This window comes from Chlamydotis macqueenii, chromosome 1 (genome assembly GCF_036417535.1).
Source record: "Chlamydotis macqueenii isolate bChlMac1 chromosome 1, bChlMac1.mat, whole genome shotgun sequence".
In the NCBI taxonomy this organism is placed as follows: domain Eukaryota; kingdom Metazoa; phylum Chordata; class Aves; order Otidiformes; family Otididae; genus Chlamydotis; species Chlamydotis macqueenii.
The window spans coordinates 98,171,347-98,197,162 of record NC_141556.1 but is presented as its reverse complement, the minus strand read 5'-3'; the positions used below and the strand labels follow the sequence as shown (position 1 = coordinate 98,197,162).

Below are 25,816 nucleotides of genomic sequence, written 5' to 3'. Positions count from 1 at the left end.
TCGGATGTGTGGGGATATTTGAAGCACTGCTATTCAGCTGTCCTAAGGAGCGGGGTGAGGTTTGCCCCTTGCTTGAGTCATCCTTAACTCACCTGTGTGTTAACCCTGCCTGTTCCGCTGCTCTCAGTAACACAGTGCGTAAAGCTTTGGTCTCAGCTTTTTGTTTTGTTTTGCTTCTAAAACTGGTCATGTTTTTTTTTTTCTTCTGAAAGGAAACAACACAGTTACTAGGACTGAAAGAAACAATTAATTTGATTTCATCAGGAAGGATCAAAGAGCACTTCTAAACTCCTACCTGAAGAGTAGTGAAAAACAGGTCATCTCCCCTGTGGAAATCCAGTACTGCACTGTTTTAAAAAAGCCCACAAATATGAGATGTTCTGGAAAAATTTAGGGTTTTTTTCTGCCTATTTATTTTCTAAGTCCTTGGTGTGCATTTCATCATCTTTTCATTTTTCCCTCTCAATCACCAAAACTAACTTTTTACTCTTAGAAAAACTACACTTTTGCACCAAGGACAAATGATGTACTCACTGCCAGAATTGCAGAGGTGAGGTCATCCCTCTCCCCCTCCATCAGCAGGCTCTGAACCACTGTCGTGGTTTTGTTAGTGAGGGGGGGCCTAAGGTGGCAGCTTTTGTAGGAAACTGCTAGAAGTCGCTCCCCTTTGTTCAGTGGACTCGGCCGAGCCTAGGGCGGACCCGCTGCTGGCCAAGGCCGAGCCAATTGGTAGCAGAATGTCCCGTGATAACGCCTCTGCGATAACGTATTTAAGTAGGGGAAAACAGAAAAAAAAAGAGAGAAGAGAAGATGTGAAGAAGCTGAGTGGAGGCAGAGGCGCAGAGGGGGAGGCGCAGGCCTCATGGGCCTTGCAGGCCTCACCCTCTGGCCTCTCACCAGGCAGCCGACTGGGCCTGACTTGGTCCGGCCTGGATGCAAGAAGTGGAGAGGAGATGAGAAGTGAATAAGATGTAAAAAGATCCTGAGAGACATCTACCAGCCTGTTGTGAGGAACGGCTGCAGACGCCAAGGTCAGTGAAGAAGGAGGGGGAGGAGTAATGTGGCTCCTGGCCAAGATTCCCCTGCAGCCTGTGGTGACGACCATGGTGGAGCAGGTTGTCCCCCTGCAGCCCATGGAGGTCCACGGAGGGGCAGAGATCCACTTGGAGCCCATGAAGGACCCCGTACCGGGGGAGGTGGATGCCTGAAGGTGGCTGTGGCACGTGGAGGTCCCACTGGGACAGCCGTTCTCGAGAGACTGCATCCCGTGGAAGAGATGACCCACGCCGGAGCAGTTTCAGGAAGGACTGTGGCGTAGGGGTGGGACCCCACAACGGAGCAGGGGAGGAATGTGAGGAGTTCTTCCCCCAACCATGAAGCAGCGGCGTAAAGCCATGGGTGATGAACTGACTGCAACCCCCATTCCCTCTTCCCCCCTGTGCCGCTCGGCGGGGGGAAGGTGGTAGAGATAATGTTAAGCTTGGGAAGAGGGAGGGGTGGGGGGAGGTTATCTTGTTCTCCGTCTCATTATCCTGCTGTTTGTAGTAATAAATGAATAGTTTTCCCCAAGTTGAGTCTGTTTTGCCCGTAACGGTAACTTTAAGGATTTCTCCCTGTCCTTATCTCAAACCTCGAGCCGTTTTTCCTTATATTTTCTCTCCCCATTCTCTCAGAGGGTGGGGGGAGTGAGAGAGAGACTGCGTAGTCTGGTCCCAATCAGGGCTGAACTACGACAACCACTCAACAGGAGTGGTTCCAAATACTTTCGGAAACACAAAGTATTTGCAGTCCAGTGTCTGGGCAGAGAATGTTACAGCTCTTGGCCAGTCTGGTCACTATCTCACAGCACTGAGCCTGCACTCTCTACAATTTCCATTTCCTGGGAAAAAAAAAGTTATCTTTGAAAAGCAGTAGTTAAAGTCACTCGCCTCTCCTTTCGTTGTTATTTTTATATACATACACTGATGGCTTCCAATCATAGCTACAATTGAAGATCACATACTTGTCTATGACTACCATGGAAAAAAAAACCCAGACAATTTATCTTTAAAAAACAGTTTAATGAGCACTTAATCTCAGAAAACTCTCATTTGAGGAATGCCAAGCTGTAGCTCCTCATTGTAACCTACATGCATGTCACACAAACTTCAAGGCAAGCTGAATCAGCACATGATTTTCAGAACGCGGGGAACAGTTGTCCTTTAAATGACGAGCAACTCTTGGTTAAAACATCACTTGAGACTGACTTTTAAAGGTTCCTTGGCCAAGAAGCCCAAGATTGTTTTCTGAAGGTCCGTTGACCAAGAAGCCCAGCTGCAGAAAATCTAGCTCTCTCAGGAGGCAACCCTGGGCCGTTCCTTCTGTTGGTCCCTTTCAATACCTTCTCTTCCAGCAACCACAGTGTCCACCGCAGAACAATCCTCATAAAGTTATTTTGTCGTGTTTTTCCTGAGCATCTTTGGGCATGGTGGTTGTCATTTCTTGATACCTAGGATAGGGTTGCTGGATACCAAAACACTGTTTGAAAGTCCAAAGAGAAAAAAAATAGCAGTCGTGAGTTACTACTTTAATGGAAGACTCAGTGGAGGCGTTTTCACCTTCATGTGTGACCTCTCCCACTAGAAAGTACTCTGCTATTATGAAAGAAAGTGCTCTGTGCTGTGGCTCCACTGTGACACAAGCCGTTGGAAGAGCCTTTGCAAATACATTGGAAAGACCTTTCTAACACACTTCGTGTAGTGATACAGAGAGCTGTATCATTGCTGGGGAAGCTTTCCAGCTCAAGCCCTTAAAAACATAACTTTTTTCAAAATACCAGTCGTGGTACAGTTCTGCAAGTCTTGCTGCATCTGCAGCACAGGTCCTCCCACCTGATTTCTTGTGAAATGTTGAAAGGCATCCTGGGACATGTCACCTACTCATCAGCTTGTCTGGCCTGATCCCTGCTGGTGTTTGCACGCTTACCCACTGTTGTGTTTTAGCCCTAGTTACCACACAGTTTCTAGCTCACCCTACCCCTCCCCACTGGGATGGGGGAGAGAACTGGGAAGAAAGGAAAACTCATAGGTTGAGATAAAGAAAGTTTACTAGAGTAGCAAAAGAAAGCTACAAGAATAACAGAATATAAAGATATTAAAATATACAAAATGAACAATGCACGATTCCTCACCACCCAATGTCCCAATGACCGATACAGCCCGTCCTGAGCAGTGATCACAGAAACGAAACTGAGCAGCAAGGAAAGGAGTGAAAGAGACCCAGCAAGGTAGAGAGAACAACACCAGTGAGCGAGATGCTTCCCCTCACCCAATCCCCACTTATATACCGAGCATTCTGTCTCTCTCCCAACTTCCTGCGCCTGTACATTAGTGAGACCTGGAAAGCCGAAAAGCGTCCTTGGTCTCATTAACAACAACTCGTATCGTCAGGGTGTTTATCAACATTCTTCACATACAAAATCCAAAACACACTGGCTACTGAGAGGAAAATTAACTCCATCCCATCTGGCCTACTGGGCATTTCTAGTACCTCTTCCATGCCTTTCCACCTAACTGTTCACTAACTTTTCTCCTTCATGCCCCAGGCCTTCCCCAGCATTGCTAGAGGCTTGCTGGGGCACGTATGGTGTCATCTACTCAGTATGGCTGCTCCATGCAGCAAAGATATGGCAGCCGGAGCAAACCCCAGCTCTTGATGGAAGGATTTTCTCACATTCCTGGTAAGCGTTGCCAAGACTTTTGAGGAATGTGAATAATTACTGGAAGCCCTGGGCATTTGCATTACCTCATTTTGATAAACAACATCCTTCAATGTGTGTCAATCCTGGTCCTTCAATGTGCGCAGGCTCATGGCTTTCTCGATGAGGTCTTGGTGTAAGCCTTTCTCCCCCTGCAGGTGTTCTGAGTGCACTGGGTCTCTTCTGTCTGAAAAAAAACCCAAATCATTAACTAGCCACATGATGCTTAGAAGCCTCCTGGCATTTAAAGTGAATCTTGCTATTTTAAAGATGCTGTTACCACCTGGGTAAGTTTCCAGGGCATGTATATAAAAACACCAACAGGAAGCAGAAAGGCAAATTGCAAGGTGAACACAAGCAAGCCATGTCATTTGCAAGAAAGTGGAAATTATACTTACGTTTTAGTTTTTCTGTTGACTAGTCTCATGACACAATATGTCAAGGTTGGGAAGAACACCACAGCTATTATGACCGCCGTGATGATGAAGCTCTTCTGAAAACCTACAAAAGGAAACCAGTAAGTTCACACAGAACATAGAGGGATGTCAACATGTTTTTTGTGTCCTCTTCCAGAGGCTGGGACTGAAGTGAAGCATTCATCAGTTTGTGCTCATTTATTCTCTGAAGAAGAGAAAGGAACAGCATAACAATGTAACACTGTGGTAGATGAGGAAATATTTTATTTTTTAAATAAATATCAATAATGTCTCACATTTTCCTCCACAGAGAGGTGTCTTCTGGATGGCTTCAAATCATGAAACCTTCATCTGGCGTGAGGTCTGAACTCCCAGAAAAATGTCTAGTGAGACCTACATAAGCACAAACTGTGCTCCCACAATTGCACATCCTTTCCTAAGCGCTCCCCACTACATACTGCACCTCCCCATACAAACGCAGCCTACCTTTCCTTCCTTTTTCCAGGTCAACTGTCTTTATTTTCCTTCCCTGCGGGTGGTCAAGGAGGCAAGACAAGACACGATGGTGGTTGGCAGAGAAGTTACGTCTGTTTGCCACCGTTACTGTTCCATTTGCATTTTCAGTGTACTGTATTTCAGAGGACTCATCCAGGTCTCTGTCATCCACATCTCTGTCATCCAGCCAGGTGATCTGGGGGGCAGGCTTTCCTGTTGCTGAGCAGACTGCAGTAAGGACACCTTTGGTGGACAGGTGGGAATCGTATTCCACTGTTAGGTCAGAAATGCCTGAGTGCAAAAAGAGCAGGTACTTTTTACACTCTGTGGCGAGTGAATAGTCAAAGCTGGATGGGTCACTTCTCTGTACGAGCGTTCTTACCACAAAGCATCTCCTGGCTTATTTACCTTCACCTCCTCTGAGGAAAGGTATGGCAAGTCTGTAGACTATCCACCAAGGAGATGCTGTTGCATGGAAAGTCTCCATGTAATGGAGGGGGTAATGCCTTACCCACCTCCTGACTACATCAGACTTGTGCTGAGTGCCAGAAAGCAAGGTGTTAGTGGAAAACTTACTTTGGATGTTGAGGTGTATATCTTTGCTGAAAGAGCCATGAGGGAACACGTTGAAAATGCACCTGTAATAGGACTCATCCTTGAATGTGAGATCTTGGAGTGTGATAGCTGAGGCCTCCAGGGTTGCTGTAGTGAAACGCGCCTTCTTCTGAAATGACCCTATCAGCCTCGGCCCGTGGTCTGGGCTGTAGGTGGCTATGTTCTGGGAGGAAGACGCATTTATTTTCTGCCAGGTGACTTGCAAGACATCCTTGGAGTGCGAGAAGTTGCAATAGAGATTTGCCTCTCCACCAAGGGCTGCAGTAACAATGCTGTCAGATTTCACAGTTTCCTTCAAATCTAGGGACAAAGCAAAGCCCAAAATCAGAGCGAGAGTAATTCACTTAGGGAAGGCTACAGTGCCTTGAGGCATCCAATCACAGTGTTCCCGTCTTGCAGAGCACTTGAGCAGGGAACTTCACCATGAGGCCCTGTGGCACACTGGGAGACCTCAGACACCTTGGTCTCATGGGTGGCTGTCACATCATTAGCCTACATTATACATTTCTCATGGCGAGGAGGAAGGCAGCATAGGAACAGGGGCAGGCAGGCTCCTTGGAAGCACAGCAAACTCGAGCCCCAGGCTCCTCTGCCTGCTTCTTCCCAGTGTGTTACTCTTAGCTCGCCTTGTCCCCAGGAGGTCAGAGATGTCCTATATAGACCCATCACATGGCAACCACCCAGCGAGAGCAGCTTTCACTCCTGAGAGCATCCCTGCTCCCTTCTCACCAGTACCAGGGGAGGCAGAGCAGCCCAGGCACCATGCAGCTGGGAGGCAGTGCAAACAGCTGCAGAGGGATATCACCCCTGCCCCGGCATCTCCCAGCAGCAAAGTGCACTCCCCAGACACGTGCACTGGAAACACAGACCTGCTCCATCCCTTGTGCTGAGAAGCTTAGTGACACTTACAAAGAAAGGGAATATACAGGCTGAATATACAGCTTGAGTGCAGAGACAAACTCCCCTGCGCCCTCTCTGACCTCCTGATTTTGCCACTGACCAGCCCCCAGATTACTAGCTACTGTTCCAGTAACCAATTAGTATTTTTCAGTCAAGATCGCATCTGGGTCTCCCTGCTTGCCAGGAAATGCTAGCGCTGCTCCAGAGTTAACCTGGGACAAGAAAAGGGCGCTCCACTCACCCATCGCCGGCTCCTCCAGCTGGCAGCCTACAGAGGGCAGCAGCAGGCAGATTGCAGCCCAGCAAAGCAGGGGGAAAAGCATGGTGGGACAGAGCAATTGCCTGGCAAATCTCGCTGCTTCTCCCCACATCCCTCAAAGGGTGGCCGCCATGTCCAGGCGGAAGGTTGAGAATTGTATGCCTTGTTTAAAAAGTCCTCATGGGCCAATCAGCAGAGCTGTGACGGCAGGCTTGGCGGGAAGGGGCCAGCGAGAAATAACTGTTCAGGTCAATAATTAATCCTGTGGACTCACTGGCTGTGAGTTAGCTGAGTGGCGCAGCCGTAGTGCGACTTTGTCCTTCTCCAACTGTACTGGGTGACCAGAGCTGGCAATAAACGGCATACCTTTTTTTTTTCCCCCAGCAGCAAAGCTTGGTATTGCCCCTTGTCAGCCCCATGCTGCTGAGCTCTGCTACGAGTGCCATCAGAAGGATTTGTACCTCGCAAGGTATAAATGTGGGATCTTCCTGGTAAGCGCGAGCGGCAGCTGGCAGAGAGGGAAGAAGCAAGGGGCTGCAGTCCCTGGCAGACCCCGTTCCCTTTCTCTTTGGCAGGGAAGGGAGGATGGCAGGGAGGCACTGCCTGCGGATCACTACGCCTGTGTCTTGATGAGCACCATGCTGGGCACCAATCCTGGGCTCCCTGGGGAGGTGGCTTACCTCTTCCAGACCTGGCACAGGGGACTCACAAGCAAGAACGGGAGACACCTGCAAATATGCCACCACTTCGCCCCAACCCGTGAGCAAACCTAAACCACAAATTGGATTATGAAACAAGTCTCTGCAGAGGGCAGATTTAGCTCCCCATCCCCAATGTGTTTGCATCTCATGTAATTCCAGAAAAGGAAAGCCAGGGGTGCAGCGGTGCTCCTGGGCTCAGGAATGAGGTCTTGTTCCCAAGGGTTTTGCTGTAAAACCACACAGCACAGCTCCTGGCCACATGGTAATCCAGCAGTGAGATTAAGCACCATGTGAAGTTTCTAGTTGTATTTGCAAAAGGATACTTGCCATACTCTATACAATTTTTCTGAGTTTTTCCTGTAAGAAAGGTAGGAGACTATCTTACGGGAAAATACGCTAAGCAAATACCGTACACATTCTGTCTGTGTTCAGCTCTGCTCTTTATGAACTTGACTCTTCCCTCCAATAGGAGGGGCAGCAAAAGGTTTTAGATTTCTTGCAGGTTTCCATGGGTTTACATTTTTTCCCCCTGCAGCCTTGTAGATTAGTTCATAAAAAGGTGAGATGGACTCCAGAGCATCCCTCCTGGCACCTCTGTTAGGGGAAAGGGCTACATCCAACTTCTCATTGGGCCGTCAGAGCACCAGCTTACGCTGCAGGCAAAGAACAAGGAAGTGAAATGAGTGCACACCACCGTGGCAGAGCCTTTCCACAGGGCCCCTCAAGGATTGCCAGCTTCTGTCGCCCTCCTTGGCTTTATCGTCTCTCTCCTTGAATGCTGGCTCCCATCTCAGTCTCCTCTTTCCCGCACTTGTGCTCTGGGCAGGAGGTGCAGCCAGGGAGGAGCATTTAGGACCCTCCTCTCTGCAACTCAGAGGGAGCCCCCAGGGGCCTGCCGGGTGATGCTTCATCATCCAGGCAGCAAAATAGGCTTGGGTATTTTTATTACAGCAGCAACCTCCACCCTCTGAATCTCACTGCTTTTTTTTTTTATCTTAGCAAGGATCCTACCAGCCAACTGCTTGCTGTGGCACAAAGCACGCCCCCATCTGCTCGCATACAAAAATAACAACATACAAAAATAGCACTTGCACCTCTAAAAGGTCCTGGTAACAGGTCAGATTATTTAAACAGAGTCTCCTCAGTCTCTTACATTGTTTCCCACATCCCTCCTCCCTGACTTTTACTTTTTTTTTTACGTAGTTCCTGAACTTTGCACATAAAAGGAAGCTGGCTGGTTTTCTCTTTTCGGACTTTTATCAAAGGCCCTGGAAGATGTAGTTGTTTGTTTAAAAAGAACTATTCCGGAGGACTGCTTGTCCAGGCCAGACCTCAATGCTTTAAACTTTTTAGATAAAGCAGTGTGCTTGGACTGTAAGTACTGGAGAGTCTGATAATAATTAAATCATTCTTATTTTCTGAAGGAAAAAAAAGAAATAAAGTCTGTAGACCTGCCCTAGGATTAAATTGAAAAGAGGGCTTTCTGGGGGCCACTCTCTTTTTTTGGGCTGTAGTTTTGCTCTTTCTGCTGATGCCAAAGAGGAGAATTACTAGTGAACAGAAAGGCAATTTATCAACAGTTTTATAGCACTGTATTTCCTCCCCTTTCTGTTGGTCCATGATTCTTGTTCTCAGTTCTGCCAGAGGCGAAGGGGCACTCTGTTCCTGGTCAAAGCCTGTAGACGAAAGGGTGAGGAGGAAAGGAAATGGTGGCTCACTCCTGGCTGCAAGCACAGACACACTGGCTGCTGAGCCGGGAGAGGCAGACATCAGCCCAGCAAACACCGTGCAGATGCTCTGAGAGCAGGCTGGTGTCAAAGGGGTTCAACCTCCACATTTTCTGTTGGTACCATGTTTACTTTAGTTAGGAATTTACAGGGATTTTGTACTTCTGAGCAGAAACCAACTGGGGAAAATGGAGTGTGATACCCAGTGCCACCTCCCTCCCGCAGCATCAGGTCCCAGCTGGGCCCAGCCCTCTCTTTCCCTGGCTGCGTTACCCATAGCCAGTCTCATGCCATTCACCAACCGGCACCAACCAAGGAGTGAGAGACCCTTTATCGCTGATTAACTCCACAGACTTCACAAAACAGGACACTTGCTCATGCACTTAGGCAGTACATTTTCCAAGTGCTCCTCAAATTACTTTTACCAAGCTCTTGGCATATCTACTTTCTGGCTTGGTTGTCAAACTGGCCACACTTCTCAAGCCTAGTAATCTACTCTGCCCTGCAGAAGTGAAAGATCACAGAGTGGTATAGATCCTTCAGCGTCAGTCTCCTCTCCTTCCCTCGTTCCTCCCTGTCTCCTGCTTCGCAGCTCAGCCCCATGACAACCCTGGGGTGGAGAAGGGGAAGGGTGAGGGCTGATCCAGGCAAGCAGGGGAGGGGAGGGGAGGGGTGATCCAGGCGAGAGGAGAGCATCTTCAAAGGTGTGATGAAATAGGATAGTATCAGGGAGAGGAAACATCCTCAAACACCAGAGGAGGCAAGCTGTGTGGCAATGTCAAGTAACAGCAGAGGGCAAACTTTGTCTGTTTTTTGCAGAAGAGCTATTCCCCTGGTTGATAGTGCAATATCAGATCTGAGTCCTGTGGATCAGGAAAAGAGCAAAGAAACACAAAAATGCGCAAAGTGAATGAAGGAAGCTGTAGAGAATCAAGCAGAGGTTCCCCAGACCTTTTCACTCACCTTTCAGGGAAAAACAACTGTCCCAGTAGCAATGACTGATGCTGATTCCTAGTGTCTTCTGGCTTCAGTTTTTCCAAGTTGGCCTCCAAATTCATGCCTGCCAATTCCACAGCAGAATGATACAGAGTCACAAACCTGAGACTAGAGACATTAAAACTGCACAATGACCACAAGTTCCTTCTGCTGGGCCAGCATCCACTGGAGATCCTGGTGCATCACCCGTTCTTGGGCTGGGACGTTAGTAACCTTGACTCAGCCTCTCTCTTTTTGCTTCCTGGTCAGAAAGTTCCCGCCTCGGAGGAGCTCAGCACTTTCTGTTGGTGATGCAGCATGTTGTCTTTCATGTACAACTTCAAGTGCTCTTTTACTAGACAAGCTGCTTTTTCTTCCCCTTTCCTTAGGGTAGTTCATGTAAAGGACTGCAGCTTCTGACAAGTCGGGGAAGTCAAAAATATATTTGTATTGTGTATGGGTCTTAGACTGATTTCAGGTGGCTTTTTTTTTCAAAGCTGAGCAGACTGCAGCAGAGACCATCCACAGACATCTTGGAGAAGAGTTCAGTGCCCCTTTCACACACGGCTTTCTATGAGCAAAGATGAAAGCAAGAGAGGTGTGAGAAGGCCCTTTGTATGGCTTTCAAAATATGCATGATTTCTGCTAAACTAAGAGTGAAAACAAAAATATGACTGATTTTTATCTACCTGGCTTGATAGTCTCATTTGTGCCAGAGAAAAAGGCACTCAACTAGTGCAATTCTTTTATTCCAGCTGATTTGCAGGGGTTCAGTGCTGAAAACTGAATGAAAACCAGCAGGCTGTATTTTCTTCCATGTCTGAATTCATAAGAAAATTTACTGGTGTGGTATTTAGTACATAAATCATTCCCCCAGGATCACGCAACAGAAATGATGAGTGATGCTTTCAGTCTTCTATCACCAAAACAAAGTTCCTTTTCTCTGCCTGAGTATAGTCCCAGGCCTCTGCCAGCACTGCTTTCCGAATAAGAGTGTTCTTCTTGTTTCCATCAATGACTTGTAAAATGTCCAAGGGCAGCATTTCAGCTACATCTCAAAGTCATATCTTCAGCCAGAGCTGCTAAAGGGCAATTCCTTTACACCTTACTGCTTGTCCTGGTTTTGTTTAATGAGGGGGGGCTGTGGTGGCAGCTTCTGTAAGAAGCTTCTAGAAGTTGTTTCCCCTTTGTTCGGTGGACTCAGCCGGGCCTAGGGCAGACTCGCTGCTGGCCAGGGCCAAGCCAATTGGTGACAGAATGTCACCTGATAATGCCTCTGCGATAACGTATGTAAGAAGGGGAAAAACAGGGGGAAAAGAAAAAAAAAAAAAAAAGAAAGAGATGATGTGAAGAAGCCGAGCGGGTGCACAGAGGGGGAGGGCGCGAGACTTGCGGACCACATCCTCTGGCCTCCCACCGGGCAGCCGACTGGGCCTGACTCAGCCCAGCCCAGCTGCAAGAAGTGGAGAGGAGATGAGATGTGAAGAGAACCTGAGAGGCATCTGCCTGTTGTGAAGAATTTCTTGTGAGAGGAATGCCTGCAGATGCCAAGGTCAGGGAAGAAGGAGGGGGAGGAGTAATGCAGCTCCTAGCTCAGATTCCCCTGCAGCCTGTGGTGATGACCATGGTGGAGCAGGTTGTCGCCCTGCAGCCCACAGAGGAGCAGAGATCCACCTGCAGCCCGGGGAGGACCCCACACCAGGGCAGTCCCTCTTTTTGTCTGCCAAGGAAAACTAATGCCCTGGGCTGGACAAGTTGCAGCGACAGTGTACAGGCAGGAGGTGGCTACAGGGCAGGGTTGTGCCAGAGCAACAACTGCCCAGCCATGAGACAGGCAAAAAACTCAGCTTATTGTGGGTTTTATTATTTGGTGATGGCAATACTAGCTCAGAACATTCCCACCCAGTAATCTTTGAAAAGATACTCTGCCTCCATTTACTGACAAAGTTAACCTGCTTTGCACCACTTGCATTGGAGCAGCAAAATAGAGCAGTCCATTCCATTTGAATTTCTTAGCAGTTTTATTTTTGCTTCTCAAGACCTATTCAAAATTTGCAACATTTCATAGCCTAGACACTATTTATTAAAATGAATACTAAGTAGCTGAATAAATTCATCTGAAATATAACCTGCAAAGAATTACTGCCAAATTGTTAATAGAGAAAACTACGCAGATGAGCACAGGATAATCACAAACAAACCTCAGAACAGCAGTTAGGATGTTATTCACCCAGAGTAAAAACTTCTGATGCCCTCAGTCACGTACTTGTTTGTTTCCTGAAGGGTGTTTTTTTTCTCTATTTCATACTACTTTGTTTTTTTTTCCAGCTATCACCCAATTAATTGTACGTAGCATAGATAGTTACATTCATTCTTCTGCTACACGAAGCCAAACTCCATACCACTAGCATATAGACTTTCATGGCATTGCATTTTTTCAGCTGGCTTTGTATAGACATACTATACACCAGTATAATACACATACTGGTTTTAAGTGTTCTGCCTTTGAATGTAATTTGCTATTCTGATATTGCAAAAGATTAATAGATCAATAACATCTTCCTTTCTTATACAACATTTTGCTTATAAGCTACCACATCCTCCTCTTTCACTCAGTTTCTAGTCTTATCATGCTTGTAAGCAGAAACCTACAAAAGCTTTTCACAATTCAACATTCAGCTAGACAATAAAAGAAATTACAATCCCACATATTTTTGTTACTCCAAACTCCACTTTCCCCCACTCCAGGTGATCAGGTTGTAGAAACTAATAACAGGTAATGTCTGCAATCTTCCTGGACTTATAAGTTTCTTGCCAGCTTTGTGCCTTTCTTTCTTCCCTCTGAAAATCCTCTTCATCGCTTGTGTCTAGGCTCCCTGTTTCTGTAAAAGGCTGATTTATCTCTTCTTCTTTTTTTTTTTTTTTTAAAAAAAAGCCCATTAAACCAAACATTAGTGGAAATCTTCTTTTAAAACTCAAAAAAACCTCTCCAACCCCACCCTCCCTCTTGAAGAGCAAGCATGGAGTTTGCTGAGCTGCTGACGCTGCGCAGCCTGCTCAGGAGGAGTGCCAGGGGCTGAACCTTGCCTTCTTGCCTGCATCCTGCCCCTCATGAACCACTGACCCCAGGGAAAACCTGCTTCTTCCCCAGCCCTTTCCCTCACAGAGGAGGGGGGAATTAAGATGCAATGATGGGAAAGCTGGGACAAAATGTGGCTTCCTCCTTTGACAATTGTGGGGCTCAGTAGAAAAATTCCTGATTGTGACGGTTGCAGCCAGTTCCCCTTTCCCCACACTTGTCAGCTGCACTGTTACTAAGTGTTAGGGAGTCTAAAAAAAGCATTTTATGATAGGGATTGGGTTTATTCATTCTCAACGCACACACTCACTTTCATTTTAAGTTACTTGACTTTTTGACTACAACTCAGCATCGTTCACCTGGGACCCACATTTGAAATAGATGGGCAAGGAAACACCAGATGACATGCGCTTGCTCCAGGAAGCCAGGAGGAGTGGAGACAGCCTGCACTGGCTGTCTTCATGCTACCCACAAGACCACACCAGACAGGTGGGCTCATTTCTCCTTCCCTGGGTCTACAAGGAAAGATTTCATGGGCACACGGTGCTATTCAGGGAATTACAGGAGAACAGCTCAGATCTGACCTACAAGTTATAAGCAATGAATTTTAGCAGTAGGTGACACCTGTTGCCCTGCACTGGTGTACATCTGTCCACATGCAGCATCCACCCCCTCACTCCTACCAGCCCCCCTGCTTCCCACTACACTCACTTGCTGTGAGACCATGATATATACAAACCCCCCCAGGCAGCCTACTGCCCTTCCAGCCGCCCTGTTATTTCCCTATTTCCTCCTGCAGGCAGGTGGGATGCCTGGAAACACAAGGCAGCTGTGATGGATTAAGGAAACCGCAGAAGAAGAAGAAGGGAAAAGGAAACATCTGCAGTCTTGGCCTGGTCTCTCATGACCTTTGGGGAACAGGTTCAACATCCGAAGCCCACAGCAGAGTGCTAGGCTGCTCCATGGGTTTTCTGCACCCTGGTTTCTTGAAGAGGTTTCCTTTGGCCCATCAGCAGTACCTCCCAGGCCAGCACCCCTACGAAAAATGCTGCCCTGTTTCAGACAATGCCCCACCCATGAGCATGCATGCATGAGTTTTGAGCATGCAATGTTAAAATATCAGAAAAGAATAAGCATAATGTTCAAAACCCCGGAAAGTACAAAACATGAGTTTCATTATGCAGAAGTATACAGCAAGCCTGAATCTCAAATAAATACTTCACAGCTTTTTTTTTCTACAAAACGGAACAATATAGTGTAACAAAATAAATAAATATCTATTATAAATTGTCCTTTTTTGTATTTCCCTTGGAATGAATTCAGAGGAAGCTTGCTTGGAAGCCTGAGATGCCCTTGTAGGAAGTTTCTTGCTTGCATAAGTAGGGCGGGCAGGTGCTCAGGTGTTCAGCGGCATGCCAGAGTTGGAGGGCGCCACAGGAGCCCACCTGCCCACAGCTCTGTACTGCTCACACTTCTTGGCCTTGATGCAGGCAGGAAGGACCTAACAGAAGAGAAGTTGATGTTGTTTTTTTTTCTTTCCTTCTTCAAAATATATGAATGTCTTAAGTGTGGGGGTAAAGATCCAGGCTATCTGTGTTGCCAAATGGGTCCTTGCATCCCTCTGTGTGCCGGGAGACTAAAGTCTTCCCCTCACAACCCCCCAGCAGGCTCCAGCTTGGACTTAGAGGCATGGCACCCATGGAATGCATTTCTCCAAAACACTCATCAAAAGTCAGGTTGCATGCTCTAGGCATATCCCACGAGGAGGCTGAGGTGCCTTCAGCACAAAACCGGGCTGCAATTTTCTGAAATGAAGCCACCTCACTCAGTTTACACCTGCCTTGAGCTTGCATCCTTCACCCCCTGCGTCGGAACAGCCTCGGTGGACAACCAGCAGTGCCTCAGCCCCTGACGCAGCGTGGCACCCTGGGCTTTCCGCGCAGAGGCACGCTCTTCCTCTAAGACCCCATTTTGTTTCACGTGTGTCCTTGGAGCTGCTTCCTCAGCAAGCTGCAACTGGCTGTGCCGGAGGGAGGTTATTTTAGGAGATGCAGAAGAATAGTGCAAAGGTCTGGCCACTACTTGCACAACTATTTTGTGCATAAATATAGTAACAGAGCAATGATTCCTCCACAGCCTGCCTTGTCACTGAGGAAATGAATGTTTCCCAGCTGTCATCGCTGTTGGGTGCCTATAGGCCTGGCTAAGCACGTTCAGGTTTCCCTGTCCCAGTGTGCTGCTACTCAGCTGTCTGGCTGGGGGCTGATCTCTTCGTCCCTCTCAGCCCTGGGTGCAGCCCAGGCTGGGCAGCACGCAGCCAAGCCCAGAGCAGCTGGGCAGATCTGGGTCCCTGTGTCGAGCCCCGTGCCTGGTGAGGGTGAGCCCTGCAGCACCCTGGTGAAAGGTGGACCTACCCAGCATGGTCGGGCTGGGTTTCTCTCCGGGTCACGCAGGTGCCTGAGGCAGTGGTGAAGGAGGCAGATGAGAAGGAGGAGGGAAGTCAGGGGGACCAGCACCCCCACTGCAATGGCAACGGCCGGTGCCACGCTGCTCTCTGGACCTGTGAGGAATGCAGCAGGTACTCAGTTTGTGCATGAAAGAAAAAAAATAACCCCCAAACCCTTTCAGACATCCCTTGGCCAGTCCCCGGGGTGACACGGGGCAGATAGGGATGCTGGGAGCACCTGCCAGCACACACACAAGCAGCACCACCAGCGGTCCTGTGCTTGGGATATGATGCCGCATTAAGCCCCTCCAAGCTACCTAAAGCCAACACGTCCTGTTGGTGCGTCAGGCTACATGACAGGGAAACGTGACAGTCCTCAGCAGAGGCAAGGAGGCTGGGGAACATCACGGTGTGTAGGGGACACAACAGGCAGTGTATGCCATTGCCCAGAGTGTTGGGATGCTCCTCAGCACCTCCTCCGTCCCTCTCCAGACCAGCCACCTCTTCCAGGTGCCTTCCCCACCTGCCCCCTGCCAAGTCTTGGAGGAGTGTCCTGATCTACCCCAGGAGGCATTTCGTGGTCTTGCCCCCACTCCAGGCCAGGAATAGGTTTGCGTACTGACCCTGCGCCAGGCTGTCGATGGGCAGGACCAGGGTCCTGTTTAGAGATGGGTGTTGGATCACGCAGGCAATGGGGTACTCCTGGAGGATTTTGGGGTGGGCGTGGGTGAAGTTACTGATGACAGTCACGGTCTGGTTGCTAAGCATGATGTGGTACTCCCTTGGTTCCTGCTGCAGGATGCTGGGAAGGCGCCAGGTGATTTTTGGAGCTGGCTTCCCTGTTGCTGAGCAGCTCATCCTCACCACTTTCTCAGAGTCCTCAGATTCGTATTGACTGGGTATAAGCTCAGCCTCCACTTTGGGGTCCGAGATGGCTGTAAAACACAAAGTGACAAAATCCGTTACTTTCTGCTCATGTTTGAGCAATGAGCATCTGTATTTACCATTACCTTGGAGGACAACCTTGATATCTAATTCTGCCTCCCCCTCCCCAAAGCCCTGGCTGTGACAAATAAACATGAAAGTGATCAGGCAGCAGTCTGGAAATGAAGAGCTTGCCAAAAACAAAGGACAGGAGGGTAGAAGCCTCTATTTCAATTTTGTTATTAACGACAACACTGCAGTGTCTCAACTGAGAAGTGGTGATTATGGACAAGTAAAAAGCCACAGGTAGTGAAACCATGAAACTACAAGTCCTCCTCCCTCTGCAAGGGCTGAACTGCTTCAAAATTCTTGTTCTTTTCTCTTAAATGTATTTGCAGCTTTAGCTTTACTGCTATTTGAGATCTGTAGGCTTGTGGACCAAAGGACTAAATGCATCTATTTATGCAAGACAGTAATAGTGAATTTGTATGTGGTGACACCACAGGATTTCACCTGTGGAGGTTTTGTGCTTGTACAACTTTGTTCCCTCTAGCGTTGGGTTTTGGCGGCATTATGGTGTCCCTCAAAGCCTTCATTAAAGATAATTTCTTCTGAACTCCTTATCACCCTAGAATATTTATGGATGTTGTCACATTTAGTCTTAGTCATCAAGAAGGATGAACTACAGGCATCATTTGTGCTTATTCACTCACGTGAAGCCTGCTTGTTGATTCCTACTTATACAAACTGTATTTGCAAAGAATACAAAGAGGGAGTGCAGGAAGCTCTTTCCAACCTGAGTAGAACTTCAAGGGAGATCTGAACACATCTGTCCCTTGTGGAAAATCATCTATTTATTCCTCAGCCATAAAATCATACCTTAATTCAGGTCAGAGGGGACCTCTGGAGGTCATCTAATCCAAGCCCCTGCTCAAAGGCAGTCTAATTTGCTCCGTTTGCTTAGGTCAAGATCTATAAAGGCACACAGCTCCATTTGGGAGTGCAATCTGCACGTTTCTGTATGGCAGCTCACCAGCCTGCCTTCTACTGCAGTGCATGTGCATGTGGCATAGGGGTCCAAACCACACTCTACTTCTAGGTCTCTGTTTCTGAGAATATTGCTTTTTTTTTTAACCATTTCAGTGCAGTGGCAATTCTAGTTTCGTTCAAGTCTGAACTAATATGAATGACCTCTGATTAAAAAAGGATCTATTACTATATTTAGTAGTAAGCCATGTGTATATTACTATTTACATAGCAAAACCAACAATGATAAGGTCAGTATTTGTGCTGAAATTAATTTTTGTCCCAACAGTAGCAAATATATCACTATCATTTAGTGATTTTACTTTTATTCTTCTTAGGAAAAAATGTGGGTTTTTTCCTTTTAGGAGGTAAATGAAGATTTGCGTATGAATGAGGTGTAGCAGACACCGAATGATCCTGTGAAAGGGGGAAAAGGCTTGTGCCAGATGCATAATGGCACCTGTAACCTCCTGGTGCAATTCCAGATGCACCTCATGAGGTTGTCTGGATCCTCCAAGCTGTAACTGCCACAAGGTGGAAGCAAGACATTGTATACCATCAGTTTTCCTTTTTTTTTTTTCTTTTTCCATGGCTAAACCTCATTTATTTACTATGGTAAAAAAGTGGGTATTTCTCATTTTTTGCATCACCCATAAACAGAAACTCAAACCTCACAGAGCTGATGACACCCGCTAGTGTTGCTCTGAGAGCAACAAGAATGTGTGGGGGGATTTCAGCTGGAACTTCTCAAAATCTCCCAGGTATGAAAATATAAGCATCACAAACACTTTATGTTTTGGTTAATAAATTATCTCTGAACTTCTTCTTTCGCTCACGGGATGTACGAAAATAACATATCCACCCACAGCCTTAACTTCAAACACTAGGTTGCAACATTCAGAAGCAGGAAAGGCAAGCTGTCGTAGATGTTGCCAGAGGGGATGAGAAAAAATTGCTGTGTCTTGGCAGAAACATGTGCTCCGCGTGTGCTCTTCTTGTGACTAAGCAGTGCTCTCTGTTCCCCCATTGGACCCCAAAGAATGATTATCATGTGAAAAAAATCCTGTAGGGTTGAGCTTCCCCTTAGCCAGTGTTTGTAAGAGATGCACAGCCAAAACTTGTAAGTACTCGCTTGTACAGTAAAGTCCTGCTAGCCTGTCTGTTAGCACGTGCCCACTGTTCATATTTGATATACACACTTAAATTAGCTGCTTCTTTCGCCTTTCATCAAAATATTCATTTCCAGTAAAAAAGTATCCGCAAGAGATGTTGTGTGCAAGTACTTGCTTTAGTAGCTCTTGCAGAGCAGTAATGCAAACGTTCCCAAATTCGAGCTGTGGCAGTGTTCCCAAGTATTTGAAAAAGGGACTTTGCAGTGAAGTACATCAGCTTTGATTATCTGTAATGGTCTTCTGTAATCAAAGGGGAACTATGATGTGCTTTTTATGTTTAAAAGCTTGACAGCATTCTCAGAGAGACTGTCAAAAAATGTTAGGAATTACAGTATGCCTCACAGAAAGCCTTTTCCGACAGTGTGGGTGTTCACCAGCAACACCATGCCTCAGTCTCCCCGTCTAAGAAGTAGCGATGGCATTTCTCTGCTGTGCTTGAGACTTTCAGACGAATGGTGCCATTTACAATGAAGGCAGGAGGTCTCCGAAGACAATCCAGCAAATGCCTGGGGAATTTTGTGACCCAGCAAGTCTTGCCTGTTCTCATGTGGCACAAACCCCCTCTCTCCATACCTGCCCACTCGATCCCCTTCCTGGGTTTCATTCTCATCCTCTTTGGCAGTGAAGGTTGGCAAAACATTTCCAAAGCAAAACAAAGGGAGAGGGGGAGCAAACTGTTCAAAACAGACCCTCCAAACATACTTGAAACTATTCTGCTCCAAAACGGGTTTTACTACATGGTGAGAAATTTCTCCTTCTTCTTGGGTTTGCTGTTTTCATCCAGGCAGGTCTGAGATTCCTCCAGTCATACTTGCTTCTTTTTTCACAGTGTTGTATCCAGTTCTTACACAGTTTCACTTCTCCCCAGCGACGATGCCCATCCTGGAACAATCAACTCCTCTTGTGAAGGTTGCTGTAATCGGGCAATTACCGATGTGTAAATTCCCTGGCAGTCCCCTCTTGAGAGTAAAGGCATGGCAGCGTTTCATTTTCAGCTGGTAACTCTAGCTTGCTCACCTTGCCCTGAGTCTCTGAGCCTTGGGAGATTCCTGCTAGCTTCATGCTCCATCTAGCATGGATAGTCCTCTGGGCTTGTTCAGACAAATTGTTCCCATTGTTATGAGCTGGGGAATAAGTGAGTAAGACTGTGGCTTTTAAATAACATTGCATAAATTAGCTTGAATGAAATATGCCTCATGTGAACCAAAATCTTCTGTTGCAGTGCTGAGTACTTCATTCATGATGATCCTCCAGGACATGTTCAATAAAGCACATTTCAGGGAGGCCACCATGACCCCTGTGAGCCAGCCCTTGGCAATGACCCATGAACCTGCACTGGCACAGCAGGAGCCGTGGGCTTGTGATTGCCCATAAGAGAAGTGAAATCCTTCTCAGTTGACCGGTTTTCATCCAAAAAGCAGGAAGAGATGATCACAGAAGTGTGTATAGCAGAAGAAAAACAATTTTTTTTTTAAGTAGTGCTCTGCTAATGGATGAATTGTAGCCACAAGGCTGGTGATTCTGGGAAATACTTTCCTTGACTTGGATTTCAAAAAAACCCAAACAAACCAAAACAAATCTAATTCCATGTTTAGATTTACATGATAAATGAGATCCCTTTTCAAAGCACTTCCATATTTTCCTGTAATACATAAATCAATGTTTACCCTCGAAATGACTCGGAGCTGGGTATCTTTAGGAACACCTTCCTCTTCATGTCTGAAATATGGAGTGAATCTCTCCTAATTTCTCTTTTCTGCTTTAGGAGCTTTCCCAGGAGAGAGGAAAAAGAACTTTAAATCTAGGCTTGGTTTTCCCTCGTATTTCCCCCTCCCTTTTCCCTATTGCTTAAGTCATCTTTCCCCTGTAAGGCAGGGGCATCTTTTATTCTACACAGAGGACTCTTGGCATATGGATATGTGTGTGGGTACGTGTTTGTATCTTTGTCAGTGGAAGGTACTAGGGATAAACAAAATACTCTGCAGGGGTCATACCACTAGCGGCAGGACCCAGACACTGATGTTTTCCGCATGGGACACGATCTTTGGCCAGCATCCCCACAGCAGACTTTACAATGAGAAAGTCAGGAGCCAACAGGACATTCTTGAGGCATGCCTAACGTCTCAGCTTTCTTGCTGGCAGAAAACCAAAATCAAAAGATAAACAGCTTTTCACTTTTGTTTCTTTTGAGTTCATCTATTTGTCTATATTTCAGCTTGTACTTGCTAGCTGATTATTTCATATGGAGGTGGCAAATACTGCCACCTAGACACATGATTTGTTTTAACTCTCTTCTTGAAGCTAATTGATGCTGACCTGCACAAGATATTCATGTGGCAGAGCCATTTTATTTTGCATCCCTTTCCTGAGCCCAGCCTAACTACTGTCATTTTTAGTATAGCTTCAAAACCACCTTCCAGATACTCTGGTCGTGCATATGCCTCTCTGCCTTTGGAATACTTTGAAATTTTTTTAAGATTGAAGGCAGAGTAAGAAAAAAGTACCTGATTTCCAGGCTTAGGAGGCGAGAGCAGCAGTGAAAGGAAGCAGAGGATTGTGGGGTTCACGGCTGCGGCAGGCCAGCTGTCAGCACAGCACAGGGCCAGGGAAACTTGGAGGAAGTCATGGGTTAGATGTCAGCTTTTGGACCTTGCCGCTGTTGACTTAAAGGGGAAGAAGATTGAAGAACTGTTGAACGCTGGTTTCCCATCAGAGGTAAAACCAGAGAGGGAGAGAGAGACAGAGAGGAAGCTGAGCCACCTTTCCGACAGCAATTTAGCAATGACCAGTGGTCAGGGAAGGTTTTTCCCGGGGAAAACAACTTGATCCTCAGATGGCAGCCCGTACGCAATTACGATGCCTTACCATAAACGTTGAGACACATCCTGCCGGTGACAGCCCCTGAGGGGAACGTGTTGAAGATGCACTTGTAGCATCCTTCATCTTGGAGGGTGACTCCATGAAGGGTGATGGCCGAGGCTTGTAACTCACTGTGGGCAAAGCTCACATGGTCCATGTAGCCCTTTGCTATCTTTTGGCCGTTCATTGTACTGTAAGTCGCTATGTTGTCTTCCGCCCCATCCGTCTCCTTCTGCCAAGTCACCTGTAGCACATCTTCTTTCGTGACTGACCGGCATGAAAAAGTAACGTTTCCTCCTGCCTGGACCGACTGGACCATTCTATGCGTCACCTGCACGGAACCTAGGGGAGAAGGAGGTGCTGTACTCAACATTTCTCACCACCCTTCTGCAACCCATCCCTAGCAGAGGCCCCCTGCAGCCCCTCGCCCTCACTCCTGAGCATAGCAGCCCTGGAGGGTCTCTCTACCCATCTGTCCAGGGAAAAAAGGGAAAACACATCTCAAAAGAATTGCTCTGAGAGTTTCGCTGGACCTGACACTTTTCACGCAAAGCATCTCGCCAGCCTGATACCTGTGCTGTAGAAAGTGCCACCTAGAAAGGCAGCTCCAGTGCTGGGAGTGATAGATTTCTGTCTGCTAAGACTGCTATTCCACGGGCATCCATGGAGACGTTCCTTAAATGTTCAGCTGTACTAATGCCCAAGCAGCCACTGATGCATTACTGCTCTCTGAGCCCTCCTGTAGCGTAGTGAGAAGCAAACCAGTAAAGTTGCTGAAAATTCTTACGTGTATTGCTATACATTGTGCATCCACATTTGTCAGAGATTGACAAGAGAATGGAACACCAGAAGGAAAAAGCAAGGTAAGGAGGACCTGAGGCAAACTGCATCTGTCCTCCTATCTCAGGCTTGAGGCTGTGCAGCTGGGAAGCAGCTGAGAACCTGCTGAAGATCCATGGGCTGAAAATTTTCACAGCTTAAATGCCATGGTATTAAAGGTCTCAAGGGAAAAGGAGAAAAAAAAAAAAACAAACCTGAATCTCCTTTTACAATTCACAGACATGTGGAAAAACTGTTAAGGGGACAGGCAAGCAAAACAGATTCTTCCAGGTTTGACAGCTCAGTTCCACAGCTCTTTTAGGCTAATAGTTTTTAAAGTTTATTTATGTACATCAGCATGGGAAGGGAGATAACAGCAGGGACAGTTACAGCACTAAAAACATACAATTCCATTTCCAAGGAAGGGAAATGTCTTTGCAGGTTTTAAAGTGGAGTGAAGCTGTCGGCAGTGCCCAGAGGTACACCCGTCTAACCCGCCCGACAAAGCTTGCTCCGGTCCTGCCCCCTCCATGGCTATGGCCATGGTCAAGGAGCCAGCTGTGAAGCTGTGCCGGTCATTTTGCTTTTCAGAGCTCAGTAGTACCGTAAGCAGAATAAAAACCATGACCACGGAAGCTAGTTTGAAACAAATTCAAGCTTTTCTACATTATTTTTAATTACAAAACCAAATGTAATGCACCCACGCTTTTAGTGGCCTGAGCAGACACCTAAAAGCACCATGTCCATCACTACAAATAATTCTGTCCTGGCTAAAGCAAACCAGTGCCATACTCCACCCACAACAGGAGATGAAATCAAACTTCAGTTGTACAGGTCATTGGGAGCATTTGGACACTTGCCTGGTTTGCGATTTGCAAATTGCAAGAAATCCATAGTGGGTCGCGTACAGTGCCACAAGCACCCTGTCACCGCTGAGCTCACCCCGGGGGACACGAGGAGGGGATGGATGGCAGCACCCAGCAGCCCAGGGCCACCAAGGTCCTTAACGCTGTTATAGGAACAATAGAGACAGACAGACAGACAGACAAGGGAGTTACCTGATGCAAAGGTCCAGATGCTGGAGAGGAAGAGACAAGCGACCATCATCTTAGCTGTGCCTTCAGCGAGACGAGTGAGCGACTGAGCGTGGCTCAGTCATTGAGCACGGCTTCCCCTTTTTTATACACTTCTCTCTTACTCTAGGGAGATTCCCCTTCCCCTGCACATACGGTAAGAGGCACCTCGTAAAAACCTCCTGCCCTCCAGCAGTCAGCTGAATAACAAAAATTCTGGGGGACGTAACAACTAATGTCAGAGCTAGAAACCAAAGATTTCCCAGCTGGCCTGCTAGACAGGCAGGGGTAACAGGGTTACAAGGCTGAATTTTTCACAAATACCTTTTCCGCAAGGTTAGGTTTTTGCGAGTGCGTAAGGAAAAGCCCTGATTTCCAAGGTGGCTGAGGGCCCAACGCCTGTCAGTCTGCGAGGGGCAGGAGGAAGGGCCACTCTGGGCCTGACCTGAGCTCAGGGAAAGGAGGTCAGGACAATAGTTGTGCTGCAATGAGCAGTACAAATGTCCCCAACATGTAACTCAGAGGACCCAGTTAGGGGTCTGCACCCCACATGTAAATTGGTGGAGACTCAGGAGTTGCTGATGCTGCTGTAATGCAACTCTTTGTCCAGGTAAGGAGACAAGAGCAAGCCAGGTGTTCAACCGGGGGCCTAGACCATGCATTGCCTTGGGGAAAAAGCAGAGCCTTGGTCTCCCCTCTCCTCCATTGGGGTTGCCCTCATCCCCGCAGGTCCATGCTCCTTCCCCAGCCCTGTCCCTCGGAAAATCAGGGCTGCCATCCTGCAAGCACACCCATTCCTCTCTGCCCTCACCTGAGATTAGATAAAAATAACTCACACAGCGTTTTTGAGTCACTGTTTTTGTGCTTTTTTGCTTTGTCATGTTTACGCCTGTGTTTCTCTTTTTCTGCCGGCTCTGATCACGTTGCTGAAACCAGCAAAACTCTCAGCCTGTGGGTTGCTCACACACCCCATGGTGGGGCAACCAGCCGGTGAGACCTCATTTGCTAATCAAACTTGTACTGGTAAAATGTGTTTCATGTTTCTGATTTCTGATTAGGAGGCTTACATTTTTGCAAACTCTTACTACTCCAAATTACTGTAGTTGCATTAAAAATGTTTTCTTTTAGCCGAATTGCCGCACAGATTAACCTTGATTCATGCAAATAAGTTGGGGCAAGCCAACAGGCCCAAATCACAACATGACAAAAAAATTTCTCAGACAGGCTTACACATACACAGTTCCTTTTCTCCCCCCTGGTTGTAATTAATTATCTGAAAATAGAAAAATGTCAAGTATCGGTATTCCTCTAAAGAAACATTTTGCATGTGCCTTTGAGTAGGTTCAAGAATCCATTCCCATCAGTTTGTAGACTGCCATTGCTTCATACTATTGTCTTCTTCCTTTGAAATATCACATCTCATTCTGGTCTGACCAAAATATTAAATCAATGAAAACCAGTTCTTGTGCGGTTTGCCAGACTATTTTTCAGCTATTAAGCAATGCAAGTAGCTCCAACAGGCTCAGGACCAAGACAAAGGAAAAACTACTAGCCTTGAAATGGAGATTCACAAGCAAACATTTAATTTCTGATTGTCAGCTCTTCAGAACTTCTAAAAATGAAAAAAATATTCAAGATTTGCTGAAACTATGTCCTTTTGCACCAAAGCCTCCTAGCAGGATGCGAGTGACCTATGCAAAGATTCATTCCAGTTTTGCTGGTGTCCTCACCTTAGCCCTGATAAAATTTTGAAATGAAAGATTAAGAGAAGAACTTTCCACAAGCTTGCACACTGTTGAAGTTCTCATAGCTGAACTTCACCACTTAGTGATCACAAAAGGAACTGCACTTGATTTTAAAAAGAACTACAAGCCCAGTTGATGTATTTTTCTGCTTACAGGAAATGTTCTTTTCAGCTTTAATCATTTTATTTTCTGCCAGAAACATTCTGATATTGCAAAAATCCTTCCAAACAACCCTGAAAACCTGAGTGCTGCTACAGCAAACACCTTTCAACAGAGAGCAAATCTTCAATCTTAGCAATATCCAGGAAAAGGACAGAGATGGCTATTACAGTTAGAAAAATATGTTGACTTAAAATTGTTTACAGCATCTCTTACGTGGCAATAAAGAGCCATGTATGCTGGCTGCTCCTTCCAGGCTCTGCCTCTCCCCTGACAGCTCCTGACACCACAGAGAATCAGGGAGTGCAGGGAGCTCCCTCCCAGCCTACCTGCATGGGTCTCTGCATGCGCATCTGACTGCCGCAGCATCTCTGTCTGACCCCCCTCACCCCCCTTCTTCCAGGGACCAGCCAATGTCAGCAGTTGATTCACTACTTTAAACGTAAGGCAGGCAGGAATGTGAGGTCCACTCATTAACCTCATTTCAATTTTGTGAGTGTATCTTTAAGGGGATTTATTCAGACAGTTCCTGATCTGTTCATTTTTGCATAGACTTCTGGTGGATTACAGGCCTCCTCCTTGCTTGTCAGTCAGATCCCATGCTCTCCTGCTTCAGTTGCACAGCTGCTTCATTTCTGAGAACTGCACACCATGCCTGAGCTTCAGGCACTTTCCAAAGTCAGTGGAAGC

The 25,816-nt window shown here is 46.9% G+C and overlaps 2 protein-coding genes across 2 annotated transcripts; both read right to left on the bottom strand.

The window, feature by feature from the left end:
• Window positions 1-3,816: 3,816 nt before the first annotated feature.
• LOC104476439 (nectin-1) lies at window positions 3,817-6,407 on the bottom strand. The gene is made up of 4 exons (XM_086751082.1): window positions 6,404-6,407; window positions 5,224-5,562; window positions 4,738-4,938; window positions 3,817-3,923 (listed from the first exon to the last, which is right to left on the bottom strand). The coding sequence occupies exons 1-4, from the start codon at window positions 6,405-6,407 to the stop codon at window positions 3,817-3,819; spliced, it is 651 nt and encodes a 216-aa protein (XP_086607208.1).
• A 7,858-nt stretch (window positions 6,408-14,265) lies between these two features.
• LOC104476440 (nectin-2-like) lies at window positions 14,266-24,103 on the bottom strand. The gene is given in 7 exon segments (XM_086750973.1): window positions 14,266-14,404; window positions 15,318-15,463; window positions 15,973-16,284; window positions 21,337-21,672; window positions 23,208-23,316; window positions 23,318-23,422; window positions 24,059-24,103. Coding segments are annotated over 7 exon segments (1,158 nt in total). The 3' UTR covers window positions 14,266-14,299.
• Between the last annotated feature and the right edge of the window lie 1,713 nt (window positions 24,104-25,816).

Excerpts from the sequence above, each read along its gene's own strand:
- LOC104476439 (XM_086751082.1), bottom strand. Across the intron at positions 4,939-5,223 it reads TATACACCTCAACATCCAAA|GCATTTCTGACCTAACAGTG; the intron begins GTAAGTTTTCCA and ends TTTTGCACTCAG. Across the intron at positions 3,924-4,737 it reads AGTAACGGTGGCAAACAGAC|ACAGAAGAGACCCAGTGCAC; the intron begins GTAACTTCTCTG and ends GTTTTTTTTCAG.